The sequence below is a fragment of the Notolepis coatsorum genome, assembly GCF_963971535.1.
Source record: "Notolepis coatsorum genome assembly, chromosome: 14".
In the NCBI taxonomy this organism is placed as follows: Eukaryota; Metazoa; Chordata; class Actinopteri; order Aulopiformes; family Paralepididae; genus Notolepis; species Notolepis coatsorum.
The window spans coordinates 919,889-936,270 of NC_140178.1; the positions used below are offsets into that span (position 1 = coordinate 919,889).

General features: G+C 45.1%; 1 protein-coding gene across 1 annotated transcript in view; it reads left to right on the forward strand.

Annotated features, from left to right (window-relative positions):
• Positions 1 to 532: 532 nt before the first annotated feature.
• Positions 533 to 16,382, forward strand: part of raver1 (ribonucleoprotein, PTB-binding 1) — a gene marked incomplete at its 5' end in the record, with an annotated part of 42,829 nt that continues 26,979 nt past the window's right edge. Inside the window, 3 exons of the mRNA XM_084328300.1 lie at positions 533 to 880; positions 2,534 to 2,600; positions 8,949 to 9,418. Of these exons, the coding sequence (XP_084184426.1) occupies positions 533 to 880; positions 2,534 to 2,600; positions 8,949 to 9,418 (885 nt within the window). The remainder of the gene's footprint in view (positions 881 to 2,533; positions 2,601 to 8,948; positions 9,419 to 16,382) is intronic.

Consider the following 16,382-nt stretch of genomic DNA (forward strand, 5'->3'; position numbering starts at 1 on the left):
ATGTACAGTCCCCTCCCCATCATATGTATATACGCTCTGTCAGGATCTAGGGGTAACAGTACTGTATATTTGAATATCGTATATGTCACAAATGTAACAGTACTAAATACCTGTATGTCATGTATGTCCCTATGCCATAAATGTCATGTATGTTGTGTATGTCATAAATGTCACTATGAATTGAAAATGGGGGACCCTGATGTAAACAAGACAAACGTCTTTCTCTGGTCTGCATCCCCTTAACAATTGTGTGTATTGAGCTGTACTAGTATTGTACCCATTCTGCAATCTGTTAATAAAGTTTTCAATCAATCAATCAAAGCCCTTCATTCAAGTAAAGCGTCGCACGAGCCACCCCTCTAGCCCCGCCCCTTTCTCAGTGACGTCGCGGCCGAGGAGAAAATGCACATCCCTCTGCGGTCCAATCAGCAGCGCCGCCGGGCCCACGTGGTTAGTGTTTAAACATGTGTTTAAACGGCTCCGAGCAGACGGTGAGGCTCGAGAGAGACAACACTTCTAACTGACACTAGTGATGGCGGCCGCCGTGTCCGTGAGTAGCGCAGCAGCTGCTGACACTAGAGAAGAGAGGAGCACCGACACCACCGGGAGCACGGACACCACCACCACCCCCACAGCCCGCCCGCCGCCCCACCACGGGAGCTGCTACCCCGGAGACCCACCGGAGCTGGAGCCCGTCACCGGGGACCCTGAGCTCGAGCCCCCGGGGTTAGGCACCGGGAGCGGGGAGAGTCACCACCGGGAGCCGCTGACGGCGCTGAGCGCGGAGGAGGTGGAAAGCCGCCTGGACAGGACGCGCCGCGAGTTCTTTAACCGTCGAAAAATCATCATTAAAAACCTGCCCTCGGATGTTAGTAACCAGGTGAGAAGAGTTATGCTATTAATATTTATATTATATTATTATTATTATTATTAAAGGGACGTTACACAACTTTTAGTTTGGGGGGGAAGAGTTGATCCGAGTGGTTAGCCCGCCGGCTAACTCTAAGCTAAGCTAACCTGGCTAACGCTAAGCTAACCTGGCTAACGCTAAGCTAACGGCTGGCTAACGCTAAGCTAACGGCTGGCTAACGCTAAGCTAACGGCTGGCTAACGCTAAGCTAACGGCTGGCTAACGCTAAGTTAACCTCGCTAACGCTAAAATAAGCTAACGGCTGGCTAACGCTAAGCTAACCTGGCTAACTCTAAGCTAACCTGGCTAACGCTAAGCTAACGGCTGGCTAACCCTAAGCTAAGCTAACGGCTGGATAACCCTAAGATAAGCTAACCCGTCGGCTAACCGCTATAGCCGAGGTTCCGACAATAATGTTTCAAGTTTCTTTATTAGTTGTCATACAAATTTAATTTAATATAGCAACTTTATACACAACTCCACAAGTCATCTTATAACTTTATTACACAATAACGCTGAGCTAAAGCTAAACAGTGTTGCCTGGTTGGCATATAATAATGACTGGTTGGTTCTAACGGTGAGCTCAGCGGCAGCCAGCCGGTGCATTGTGTAGAAAGTTGCTAACGTTCGCTCTTTAATTAAAACATGTGTATTTTCCCGTTCTTCTCGTGTGCGATTCCAAAAGAATTACAAAAATAAATAAACAGACACACCCGTTAATAATAATCGTTAAACGGTCTCTGTGAACCGAGGGCGGCCGGGAGAATAGACTTGTAATTGTCATTGTTGCACACAAGTATACAACGACATGTCAGGGGAGCTCCCACAGACCGTAGTACAATATACATGTAACGCATAACACTGTACATAATATAACAGAATATATTTTAAATAATAAAGTGTAAATAGTTAGTGCTGGGACGGTTCAACAGGTGGCCAGATGGTGGTCAGTAATGGTCCCACCTCGGCCTGCATCACTCCACCTGACCCCGTCATCACCCTAACCCCCGGCCTAGCAGCAGTGTGGCCGTCATCACCCTAACCCTAACCCCCGGCCTCCATCATCACGCGTGTCAAACATCAAAACCACTAACGCAACTGTCCTCGTCCACCGGCTGACTGGTTTATTTGTTCTACAAGTCCACCTGGGTGACATTGATTTAGCCCGACCGGTTGTCATCATCAAGCAGCCTCGCATCAGTTTCACATGACGCCACATCTAGTTGGAACGTGCTTGACTCGTGGGGAACGCACCCCGGGCCCTGGGGCCATTGTTTGTGTTGGGAGTTCGAGATGGGGACGGGAGGGAGTATAATAACAAAAGCTGCAAGGCGTGGAGACAAAAACGTTTCGGAAAATGCTAGACAACAGCATTGCCATTCGTTTGTGGAACGGGCAAAGCATTGCAGAACAATTTCTCCTGCTACAATGAGTCAGTTATTTACACACACAGGTGTCATTACCTTAGGGTTCCTAGGATGTCACATGAATGGCCTGATTTTATGTGTTAAAATCCTGTGTATTCTGCTCAAACATAATGTTTAAAGTGGGCTTTGTGGCCAGGTGATGGGGATGTATTGATGAACATGAAGATTGAGATGTTGTATGCGTTTTGTGTTTCAGGAGGTCCATGAACTTCTCAGCAATTACGACCTGAAGTACTGCTTTGTAGACAAATACAAGGGCACAGGTTGGTCTGACGTCTCGCCCAATGTACTGCTGTTTGTGAAGATCTCTTTCCACCAAGAATCCAGTGGTGATTCCAGAGAATAGTTAAGATATTTGTCAGAGGTGCTTTTTTGGGATTACAAGAAAACCAAAACTTTGCCCCATGATATTTGATAAGATGTAGAGGTGGTGCGCAAATTTTCTTATTTTTTCAGAACCGATGATACTTTTAAAACAGATTGGCCAGTATGACGTGATTAAGTAAGGTTACAGTCATCCATGCTGATGAGTATTAACCAATTACAAAACAATTCTGTGTGTCAGCAGTAGTTTTTTAATCAGACTTCCATGTTACTGACGTTTTTAAAGGGACATCTTTTCTGTCATGTTATTTCGTTAGAAATGTGCAGGTGCACAATAAACATCACCATTAACACATTGGTCGCCAAAATCGCTTTCCAGCGTTATTACCCGCCATGCGTTGACCGCCAACATCGCTGTACAGTGTTTTTGAGATCAATATTTAATTTCTTCGCCATGGCATTCATAATTCATCCACCCAACCCCCGGTGCCCTAGCGGGACCCTAGATGGGACTGCAACGCCTCAATACCGCCGCCTGGTGGATGGTAGGGCGAGTTACACACTCAAAAACCGGATGTTGTCATCGGTGCGTTGAGGAAATTCCTCCGGCAGTCACATCTCGCTACCGGACTCCTGACGGACACTATAGTACATTTGGATCGCTGCCATAACGCAATAATCAATATGATTTCAGCGTTTATTGCGCCATACAAACCGGAAATGGATCTAGGTGATCGGCATCGAATAATTGGGATCTTTCTCCACCGTCTCATCGGCGCACAGTAAGAGAACAGTAACGTTTTTTCAACTCGATTGTGCATTTCCTTGTTTGCAAACAGTCTGATCAATATATCCACCCATACTACATAAAGCCGTTACTGATGATCAAGGAATTATAAACGACCCCCCCCCCCCTTTCCTCCATGCATGATGAAGCATAATGTATACCGATCACATTTTTTAATAGTGTGTATGGGAAAGAAACGCCATCGATCATATGCGTCAGGGCCTATAACTACTGTTTTTGGAATTACAGCAGAAAAGATTAAAAACATACTTATATTCTCGAAGGTATTAACCCTTTAATCGCCATGGATGACTTTAGACGTCATTCCTCGCCATGCGTAATCTGCCAATGACGTCGTACAGCGTCTTTGAGATCAATATTTCAAAAATCTGTCATGGCAATCATATTTCACCCACGGAGACTTGAGATCTTCTGTAGATCTCCTCAACTCTCCAACGGTTCAAGACCGTCATCTGGTGGCCGATCGGCGAATCGCCAAAACCGGAAGTGACGCTCCGGAAGTGGTGCTCACCCATATTTCGTCCGGCCACTCGCTATCGCTAGCGGGACTCCATCTTGATACACTGGACATCGATCAGTTGCCAATAACTCGATAAACAACATGATTTGGACGTATATATTATTATACAACCTGGAACTGGACCAACTAGATCGACATACCATAATAGCGAACTTTCTGCGCCACGCTGATCGCCCAACGCTACGAGGAAGCCGCGGTGAGTTTCAGCGTGTTTGATTATTATTATACATACGAACTGCTATGATCAACATATCACCCATACTACACATGAATCATTTAACGTCGGCCACGGACTTATAAACCCCCCCCCCCCCCCCTCCGGTCACCAGCAGATGATGAGGCATGACGTTTAGGACCTTGTACAATTGAAATTTTTTATCTGACGTCAATCGGTATCAAACTACATTTGATGATCTAATATATGTATTTGTGGCTATAACTCACGTTCTATGGAATGCTGCAGAAAACGATAAAAACATATTTATACTTTAGACCATATTTTAGTATGAATGTGTGATTGAAAAAGTAGAACGTTGCTACATCCTAAACGATAGATACTTGATGTTGAATGGGCCATAGTAATGTCAATTTAGCAATACAATTTAAAAAGTTATAGCCCTGCAATAAGGCCTAACAAAATTAATAGTTGGTTTCAGGTTGCCGACCGACCCTGCCGATTTAGGTGCGACCCAATATATTTTATGAGTTTAAAAAAAAATATATATATAAAAAAAAAAAAAACGTTTTTTTTTTTTTTTTTTAAGAATAAAGTTTCATAGAAATCTTAGTCAAACATTTAGTATTATGGATATTAAACATGCTGGCAGAGTACATGCATCCATGTTGTTGTGAACATTTTAATTAAATAAATAAATTCCCTATCCATAGTCGCCGTGGGAAAGAATAAAATAAAAAAATAAAATAAAATAAATTCCCTACCTACCCATGGCCAAACTGACAACCAACCTGAAACCAACTATTAATTTTGTTAGGCCTAAGGGGAACATCTCCATAGACAAATAGAGCTGGCAGAGGACGGTATAAGGATGGATATAAGCGTGTTGTGTCTCTCCAGCAATGGTCTTGGTCTAGTTGTGTCTCCAGCAGTGGTCTTGGTTAGTGCTGAGGATGGTCTAGTTGTGTCTCTCGTCTTGGTCTAGTGCTGAGGATGGTCTAGTTGTGTCTCTCGTCTTGGTCTAGTGCTGAGGATGGTCTAGTTGTGTCTCTCGTCTTGGTCTAGTGCTGAGGATGGTCTAGTTGTGTCTCTCCAGCTCTTGGTCTAGAGCTGAGGATGGTCTAGTTGTGTCTCTCCAGCAGTGGTCTTGGTCTAGAGCTGAGGATGGTCTAGTTGTGTCTCTCGTCTTGGTCTAGTGCTGAGGATGGTCTAGTTGTGTCTCTCGTCTTGGTCTAGTGCTGAGGATGGTCTAGTTGTGTCTCTCCAGCTCTTGGTCTAGAGCTGAGGATGGTCTAGTTGTGTCTCTCCAGCAGTGGTCTTGGTCTAGAGCTGAGGATGGTCTAGTTGTGTTTCTCCAGGTCTTGGTCTAGTGCTGAGGATGGTCTAGTTGTGTCTCTCCAGCTCTTGGTCTAGAGCTGAGGATGGTCTAGTTGTGTCTCTCCAGCAGTGGTCTTGGTCTAGAGCTGAGGATGGTCTAGTTGTGTTTCTCCAGGTCTTGGTCTAGTGCTGAGGATGGTCTAGTTGTGTCTCTCCAGCTCTTGGTCTAGTGCTGAGGATGGTCTAGTTGTGTCTCTCCAGCAGTGGTCTTGGTCTAGAGCTGACGATGGTCTAGTTGTGTCTCTCCAGCAGTGGTCTTGGTCTAGCACTGAGGATGGTCTAGTTGTGTCTCTCCAGCAGTGGTCTTGGTCTAGTGCTGAGGATGGTCTAGTTGTGTCTCTCCAGCAGTGGTCTTGGTCTAGTGCTGAGGATGGTCTAGTTGTGTCTCTCCAGCAGTGGTCTTGGTCTAGTGCTGAGGATGGTCTAGTTGTGTCTCTCCAGCAGTGGTCTTGGTCTAGTGCTGAGGATGGTCTAGTTGTGTCTCTCCAGCAGTGGTCTTGGTCTAGAGCTGAGGATGGTCTAGTTGTGTCTCTCCAGCAGTGGTCTTGGTCTAGTGCTGAGGATGGTCTAGTTGTGTCTCTCCAGCAGTGGTCTTGGTCTAGTGCTGAGGATGGTCTAGTTGTGTCTCTCCAGCAGTGGTCTTGGTCTAGTGCTGAGGATGGTCTAGTTGTGTCTCTCCAGCAGTGATCTTGGTCTAGTGCTGAGGATGGTCTAGTTGTGTCTCTCCAGCAGTGGTCTTGGTCTAGTGCTGAGGATGGTCTAGTTGTGTCTCCAGCAGTGGTCTTGGTCTAGTGCTGAGGATGGTCTAGTTGTGTCTCCAGCAGTGGTCTTGGTCTAGTGCTGAGGATGGTCTAGTTGTGTCTCCAGCAGTGGTCTTGGTCTAGTGCTGAGGATGGTCTAGTTGTGTCTCTCCAGCAGTGGTCTTGGTCTAGTGCTGAGGATGGTCTAGTTGTGTCTCTCCAGCAGTGGTCTTGGTCTAGAGCTGAGGATGGTCTAGTTGTGTCTCTCCAGCAGTGGTCTTGGTCTAGTGCTGAGGATGGTCTAGTTGTGTCTCTCCAGCTCTTGGTCTAGTGCTGAGGATGGTCTAGTTGTGTCTCTCCAGCTCTTGGTCTAGAGCTGAGGATGGTCTAGTTGTGTCTCTCCAGCAGTGGTCTTGGTCTAGTGCTGAGGATGGTCTAGTTGTGTCTCTCCAGCTCTTGGTCTAGTGCTGAGGATGGTCTAGTTGTGTCTCTCCAGCTCTTGGTCTAGTGCTGAGGATGGTCTAGTTGTGTCTCTCGTCTTGGTCTAGTGCTGAGGATGGTCTAGTTGTGTCTCTCCAGCTCTTGGTCTAGTGCTGAGGATGGTCTAGTTGTGTCTCTCCAGCAGTGGTCTTGGTCTAGTGCTGAGGATGGTCTAGTTGTGTCTCCAGCAGTGGTCTTGGTCTAGTGCTGAGGATGGTCTAGTTGTGTCTCTCGTCTTGGTCTAGCGGTGATCTCCTGAACCAGCAGCTCTGCTTGTAGAATAGAAACGCAGCGATGGCAGACTTCAAGATTCAAGACATTTATTTATCGCATACATATTACCAGGGCATACCGTGAAATGCGGTTGGCCATGCCCACTTCGATTGTGCAAGAATACAATGGTAAATAAAATAAGTAGAAGATGATAAAGTAGACATGTTAATAAATCCTGAGATAATTGCAATACAATGACTTTCATTCTCGCCAGAATCAAAACCGTGACACTCCTATTATATCACCAAATGCTGATAATCTTTGACTGGTATAACAGTTATTGCAATAAGCTCAATAAACACTGATAATATTTGACTGGTATAACAGTTATTGCAATAAGCTCAATAAACACTGATAATATTTGACTGAGCTTATTGCAATAACGTTATACCAGTCAAAGATTATCATCGTTTGAGCTTATTGCAATAACGTTATACATTTACATTTAGTCATTTAGCTGAACGCTTTTATCCAAAGCGACTTACAAGTTCTGTACGGCAAGTCATCAGGAAGGGCACAACTCTATCAGCTGAGTAACAATGTTCATAAAGTGTTGAGTGCTACAGTTAGGTTAGTTTATTAGGACAAGTGCATGACAGTAAGGTTAGTTAGGGTTAGATTTTTTATTTAATTTTTTAATCATTTCAGATACTGGTTGAAGAAGTGAATTATACCAAACGCTGATAATCTTTGACTGGTATAACGTTATTGCAATAAGCTCAATACTAGGACTGTCACGATTCGTCGCCGAGTAAATTTAGTCGATTTACATAATATTCATGATCGGCGCGTCGTATTGTTAATTGTATGTCGTGCCTTTTGCGGTGGAAATGGCAGACGTTCAAAGTCATAACATGCGCAACGTGTAGTTTAACTAATGCTCAGTGAATCGCGTTCAAAATAGAATTAACTTCTCTTGGACCACTATTGGTTGTTCTGCCTAGAGCCAGGACTCGATGTCACATAGCTTCTGTGTTTCACTCCAGCTGGAAGCGAGGGGCTGAGCCGGGTACCCCCACTTTACAGTTTCAGTTTCACTCACTTTCATGGAGTTCTAATAGTGAGGAAGGGGGGGGGGGGGGCTTAGTAGCCAAAATGTACACTATAAAAACTAACTTGATAGTTGATGATGATAAATATTTCACTTCATTAGCAAAAATATTGTAACATCATTAAGTCTGCTATAAGCTATTCTCCCTCTCGTGTGTGTGCAGACATTTACATTTTACATTTGTTACTCTTTTTGACACGGATTAGGCTAATTAGCTTTAACAATCCTGATTCCTGAGCCTATTTTATTCAAAAGGAAGATATTGATTTAAATATGTATAGCCTATATATAAAGAGACATTTTAATTGTATCTCCTGTGCTGGCACAAGCACTACCATAGCATGGAGTGGAGATATAACACACCATCTCGCGTGTGTTAAACTGCATGACAAATAAAGACTTCTAGTCAGTCTAACAATTATACAATACATATAATAATTCATGGAAATATACTAAAAAGCTATTTATGGCCGGTAATGATCTCTCTGGCTGGTAGTTTAAATAATTTTTTATATATAAATCTAACGCTAAAAAGGATGAGGATATTTATTAAACATTTTGAAATATTCAATTGAAATAGATATTTCTGGTAAATTAATGATTGATTGACAAAATAATCAACTGATTAATTGATAACAAAATAGTCGTTAGTGACCCCTGACCTCTCTCTCCCCCCCTCATGACTCCTGACCTCTCTCTCTCTCCTCATGACCCCTGACCTCTCTCTCTCCCCCTGACCTCTCTCTCTCCCCTCCTCATGACCCCTGACCCCTCTCTCTCTCTCCTCAGCCTTCGTCACCCTCCTGACCTCTCTCTCTCCTCTCTCCCTCCTCCTGACCTCTGACCCCTCTCTCTCTCCTCAGCCTTCGTCACCCTCCTGAACGGCGAGCAGGCCCAGTGCAGCATCAGAGAGTTCCACCAGCATGTGCTCCGTGAGCGTGAGATCTCGGTGCAGCTGCAGCCCACCGACGCGCTGCTCTGCATCGCCAACCTGCCGCACGCCTTCACGCAGCAGCAGTTTGAGGAGCTGGTCCGGCCCTTCGGGAACCTGGAGCGCTGCTTCCTGGTGTACAGCGCCGCCACTGGCCACTCCAAGGGCTACGGCTTCGTGGAGTACATGAAGAAGGACTCTGCGGCGCGCGCCAAGTCGGAGCTGCTGGGCAAGCAGCTGGGCTCCCGCATGCTGTACGTGCACTGGACCGAGGTGGGCTCCCTCACCTACCCCCTGCTGCACTCACGCTGCCTGTGTGTGGACCGCCTGCCGCCCAGCCTGCTGACCGCCCAGGACCTGCGCCACGCCCTCGCAGACACGCACCCCCCAGCCTTCTGCCAGGTACACCACCCCCCCCCCTTCTGCCAGGTACACCCCCCCCCCCCCCCCCCAAAACATTCGAATTTTTTATAAAACATTTAATTTTTTTTATCTTTTTTCTGTCTATTCAATCTGTTTAAACCAATGGGGGTTTTCTTCACAGTTGCAGTTAAAGTTTAGGCTACACTAATATTATACTATAAGACGTCACCATCACTTTCATACCAACCGTGCCCTTATTGGATTATTTATGTTGACGGAACTGATAAAGAAAGTTGAAAGACTAATTTAATCAGATTAATCACTTTATTCAAATTGAGGATTTAAAAAAATGTAAAGGAAAAAAAAAATAATAATATTAACACTTTGAGTGCACGATTTATCGCTTGAATGCCAGCAATTTGAGACTGATTTTCTGATCATGATTTTCGCGGAGCCATTTCTATATTCTATATTATGGCTGTGTCTAATACGCCCGTGGCTTATCAATGACTTGCTTGCAGTCAACATGTACGAAACGGATTGTTTTTTCATCTGTACATTTCTGTTTTATACAGTTTGAAAAACGGACGTTTTTGAAAATGTCCAGAAAATAAAAAAGATTCCGTGATAATAGCTCTTTAGTGGAATACACAAAACATGTTGTAATTTTTCGGCCTATTTATTAATCGTTTTCAAATAAACGCTAGATTATCGATAGTATGTGTACTTATGCACGCTAGAGAAGCGGGCTGAAGAATCATTTATTTCCATGTCAGTGCTAATGTCATACACGCACAGACAGACACGTTGAGATATATGTGAAAAATACATCTGATTACTAGGGGTGGGGAAAAAGCCTGTCGCATCTTTTCACCTGCCAGCGTGGACTCATTGGCGAGGTGTACCGTGTGCAGGGAGCGAAATTAACTTTTTGACTCACCGGCCAGTGGCGGGTAGATGGGAAGAGTCTACCCGCCAAGCATATTTCTTACCTGCCAAATTTTTTTTGATTAAAAAAATATATATATATATTTTATATAATTTTTTTTTTTAAATAAAATATATATTATATAATCATACTTGTAGTTGTATTATCTGCGAGACATCGCCACCACGCAATAAGTCAAAATGCTTGCTATCTGCAAACAGCTCCACTGTCTGTGTGTATACTTGAGTAGCCTCCAGCTCCAGCAAGGATTCTCCGGCCCTGCAGCTAGACCCTATATTCAGCTAGACCCTACATTCAGCATGCAAGGATTCTCCGGCGATGCAGCTGGACCTATTTATAACGTTACCGTTCTTTTGTCAAATCACATTCAACATGCCCTCAGCTAGAATACGCATTCAATCAATGTTATAAGACATTGATATCAGGAGCTATCTGTAGCTACTGCTAGCCCGGTAGATAACGTTAAGACAATTTAGTTTACTGGGACATATGGATCAACGTGAGCTAGCTAAGCTAGCTAACGAGGGACCGGAGGTATTATGCACTCGAGTAGACTATTGCTGGAGCATTTGTTGATATCAGCAGCTATCAGTAGCTAGCCAGCTAGATACCGTTAGACAATGCCTCGTCATGTATTAAACTAAAAGTGAATAGTTGACTGGGTCATTGTTTAAACAGTAACGTTAGCTCTTGGAGGTCCGATATAGACTAGAGCAGATGAAGTAAACAAGCCAGATAGCTTCCGATTGGTCATTTGCTTTTTTTCTCATGAAACCAGTCACGTCACTCTACTGTGATTGGACCTAGTGCGATGTGGGACTTGTAGTTTTTTAACGATCTCGCGGCGGAGAAAAAAAAGACGAGCGGCTATAATCTGTACTCGCACAAGAGTATCGTTATGAAGTTATGAACTACACGTCTACACGCCACACGGCGGGCAGCCCTCTAAGTGTCATGCGCCAAAGGTAAAAACAGCCCGCCCCTGGCGGGCGGCGGGCTTTAGTTTCGGTCCCTGACCGTGTGGGAGGCTCACACTGCCCCCGCCATTTCCTGTCTCTGCTGTGCAGGCGTCCCCCAACCGACCTGTAGGAGTCGCTGTCCACAACGTCCAGATTACCACCCATCGACTTCCACCCGCTAACTCTGCCAATTGAGTCAGTATGACGGCCGGCCCGAACCGGAGGCAACGCCGACAGCCGGATTCGAACCCGGTGTCTCTTGAGTTGGTTATGAGCACAGTGTCCGCTGCACCACCCAGCCACTTTTGTTGTTGTTTTGTTTCTGTTAAATTAATTGATAAAATAATCGGACAAAATAATCGTTTTTGACAGCCCTAGTACTATAGACGAGGAAGATTAATTGGTGGGAAAATCCATGATTGTAGAAGACCGTAAGAGGGTTAGGTTTTTCTTTCTTTTCATTTCAGATATTGATGTGTTTTTAGTTGATGGCGACCGACGGGTGGGGTTTGGGCCACCCTCCATCAGTCTGTGATTCAGACGTGACCTGTGCAGCAGATGGGATGAGGGAAACATGCAAACAGTAATGTAACTTTAATGAAACGCCTCTGGCAGTTTACATGACTGGGATAGAAATTGTAATAATAAAAAAGAAAATCCAGCATTTCATATTTGTCTGTGGTTTTGATCACAATAGCTCTCACCCTGCCCTGCTCTCCCCTGGGCCGCTCGGTTTCTATAGCGATGAGCAGCATAGCTGGTTTCTATGGCGATGACCACCTGACTCCCCCAGGTGGTGTCATTCAGCAGGCTGTTCTGGAATGAGAGAGCAGTGTCCTGTTGGCTTCACACTCTGTGATGCTTTCGGTTGCTTCCTGGTAGAGAGAGAGAGAGCAGTGTCCTTTTGGCTTCACACTCTGTGATGCTTTCGGTTGCTTCCTGGTAGAGAGAGAGAGGTGTCCTTTTGGCTTCACACTAGGGGTGGGAATCTCCAGAGACCTCCAGAGACCTACTATCGCAGCGGTTCCCAAACTTTTTTGGCCGCGCACCTCCCGACCTAGCTTGCGCACCCCCCAATGCAAACATAAAAAAATAAGTCCCGAGTCCGTGCTGACTTTAAATAACGAATTCCGTTATATTGGACATTTGTATTAATTATATCAAGCGAATAACTGAGAAATTTGGCAGAGAGACGGCAACATTATCGTGAAATATAAACGTTGCGTGATGACTATTATATCTCCCCTCCCAGTCCCAACGAAGCACATCCCAATAGTATGCAACTGCAGAGCCGCAGAGCCAGCGGCGCTCTCAGGTCCGGTCTGGGGACCGCTCAGCAGCGCCCCCCACCCAACAGCTGAATTGCCAATGGCTGAATTGGAGTATTGCACTGTGCGCGCACAACTGTCTGCTCTGCGGCTCTGCAGCTGCATGCTTCTCGCAAATCTAGCTCTCGCTGCCAAACCAAATTAATCTCGACATCGCTTCACCAATAGTCGTTATCAGAACACTACACGCATATCATAATTATAGAACACACATCGTTGTCATTATTAGACCTGTGCTTAGAGGGAATTATTTAAAAAAATGTACCGAATGTACAGTGTATACCAACAGATTGGCCAGATTTGCCACATCAGTGGACTTATCTACTTGGAGAGAATAAAACTCAGTTATTCACGCGACTGACTAATGTAGCCAGGATGTTTTCGGACATCATATTGATGCGTCGCGACACCGTGTTGTTGGACACCGGGATAATATCCAATGTTTTTGCTTCTTTCTCTCCAATCATACATTCAACCATATCTTTGGCAATTGGCAGGCACAAGTCAAGTCAAGTCAAGAGTTTTAATTGTCACGGCATACAGGTATACAATGAAATGCGGGTGGTCTTGCCCGCAACGATGTGCAATACAGTGGTACATATAATAGAATCAAAAGAAGAAACAACATTGTGCAGTAACAGGTAGCAGGTAACATGGAGTGACATCTCGGTATCTGTACATAGTTATTTACAGCGCATGTGTGACATGCTAGTTAGCTTTGGTAGTGCAATACACTGTTCCTGTTATTCTAATTTAAAGTGTCCTTTCCTTTGGCCATAAGTGTGCGTGTGTGCGACATGAGTGTGTGCCCGCTCATGTTAAAGTGTTAAGTGGCTGCTCGTGTGTGAGCGTGCACAGTGTGCGTGTCGTGTGTGTGTTCATGTGTGCTTGTGTGTGGACAGTTCAATGTTCTGAGCACTCAATGTACATTGTTCATGGCTCTGATGGCCTGGGGGAAGAAGCTGAGCCTAAGCCGCTCTGTCCTAGTAGCTGGGATTTGCAGGCGTCTGCCTGACCTCAGCAGCTGAAACAGGCTGTTATTGGGGTGGTGAGGGTCTTTCATTATCCTGCAGGCTCTGGATTTGCACCTCTTGTTGTATAGAACCTGCAGGGGGGGTAGTGCAATACCCGTGGTACGCTCGGCTGAGCGCACCACTCTCTGTAGGGCCTTCTTGTCCTGTGCCGTGCTGTTTCCATACCAGGCAGTGATGTTTCCGGTCAGGATGCTCTCTACAGCTCCTGAGCAGAAGGACTGGAGTATCTTCCCCGATACTCTGAACTTCCTTAACTGTCTCAGGTGGTAGAGACGCTGTTTCGCCTTCTTTACTACTGTGTTTATGTGTGTTGACCATGTCAGGTCCTCTGAGATGTGGACCCCCAGGTACTTGAAGCTGCTCACCCTGTCCACGGTAGCCCCGTTTATCATCAGTGGTGTGTGTGTCTCCTGCTGTCTTCCACAAGTGTGTGAGGTAGTCCCTTTTTAGCAATTCTGTAACTTGCGAGATAAGAAGACTTTCATGCCTTTGTGTTAGCTCCACCACATGAATGAAACTGGAGTTTATTTTGTCTGCCTTTCAAGTCCTCCAATTTTGATTTGAAAAATGCAAGGGGTTCTTTAGTAACTTCGGCATGCTTAGTCGTTAAGTGGCGACGTAGATATGAGGGCTTCATGCTGCTGTTAGATAGGACGTCACCGCTAGGGATGGGTACCGAATTCGGTACTTTTGAGGTACCGAACCGAAACACGTCGGTACTACAGAGTATCGAATCAAGTGAGAAACCGGAAAAAAAATAATAATAATAAAAAAAAAAATTACATTTTTTTTTTTTACTTTTTTTTTTTTTTTTTTTTTTTTAACTTTTTTCTTTTCATGTCAACGTTCACACGCACAATATATGCTTACCTAGGATTTGACTTGATTCAACAACAAAGCAGTCGGAGCAATGACGAGCCGAAAACTGTCGAAATTGTAGTTATTTGAAGTTTGGATTTTTTTTTTACGACTGAGGTAGGTAAATTAAATTTCTTGAGACTAAAGTACCGAAAAAAGGTACCGTTGGGTACCGGTATCGATTCACAGGTACCGGTACCGGTATCGGTTCAAATGTGAAAGGTACCCATCCCTAGTCACCGCACATCACACTGGGGATCTGGGTGATCCACATCACCAATCTAAGTGAAGCCCAGACAGATAATTTTCATCATATTTCCCTTTGCTTTTTCCAGTCTGTCGCCCAGTCTCGTTGTCTTTTTTACCCTGTTTTCTTGGTGGAGGGCCGGGCTGTTGTGTCATCATCACTCTCTGTCTCCACTCTAACGCTGCTCTCCGCTTCTCTCGCCTCCTGTCCTCTTTCATTACTTTTATTGACTTTAGATTCACCTGACAGTTTCCATGTTTTTAGCCAGCTCTGCATGTTGTAAGTGCCACAATCCCGCGCTGGTCCCGCGCTTTTGGCAGGAAGTTATTATGTGCACTGGCTTGTGCTCGCTACTGTCATCGGCCCGCTGTTAAGCCCGCATATAGGAGACCTGAGGAGACAGACTCCAGGCAGAGCGGAGCGCATCAGCACAGACGACGCGCACCTCGCTCGAGACATTTATTATTATTATTAAAACGTATTTTTTTATTAAAAGTTTCTTGAATTTCATGATTTACACAGTGAAAATCCCCATTTGAAATGTATATTAGTTATATATTTATTAGTAAAATAATGACCTAGAGGTCGCTCGCGCACCAGTTTGGGTTATTTTCATATTTGAATCCCATGCCCATTGAACGAAGCTTCGAAGTATTTAAGGGCGCGTTCACACCTACCCTGTTTGGTCCACTTTAAGTGGACCATGGTCCCTTTAGATCGATAGTCCGTTTGGTTTGTACAGGTATGAACGCAAACCGAACTATAATGAGGACCAAACAACCGAACCATGGTCCTCTTGAAAAGTTGGGACTCGGTTCGTTTCAAAGTGGACCATGGTTCGTTTGCTGTTGGTGTGAACGCAAAACGAACTTTATATAGTATCTAATCTAGAGCAAATGGAGTGACGGGTGCCTAGTGGCGGTGGTCGCGCGACCCAACTTGACAGCGCCCAGTGACAGCTTGCGCGCACGTTGCAACCCAACTCAAATGAATGACAGGCGCGCGGACAGTCTCTCTTCCTCTCTGTCTCTAGATGAATGAGCAGTCGCGCGAGTCGCGACCCAACTCTTCCCCAAAGAGCGCGCAGGCGCAACTCCCTTAATAACTTCATCCTCACATTAGCAGCCTTGTCTGTATCTCACAGCGGCAAAAAATTAAAAAAGACAGCAATGAGTCGAGGATCAACGTGGGGTAACGACGAGGTGAAGGCTCTTTCCCTCGCGCGCTAAACCCGCAAATGTTAATACGTCACTTGTGACAGGCATAGCAACAAGCATAGCAACCAGGCATGAGAGTGACAGCTAGACAAATGAAATCTAAACAGTCGGCGTTTGGGCGAGGTGTGTCAATACGCTGGCGGCAACTGTTTACGTTTGTGAGTGCTAGTCCAATAGATGAACGACTTGGCGACAGCATGTCCTTTGTTTACAAATTAGATCCGCACCAAACAGGGTAGTGTGAACGCAGACCAAAAGCAAACTATGTATCATTTTCACATTTGATCCACCAGAAAGTCCGGACTATCCACGGAAAGTCCGGACTATCCCTGGACTTTCAGATGTGAACACAACCTAAGACAGCCCTATTAAATTGACTGTTATATCTTATTAAATTGTGGACATTTATTC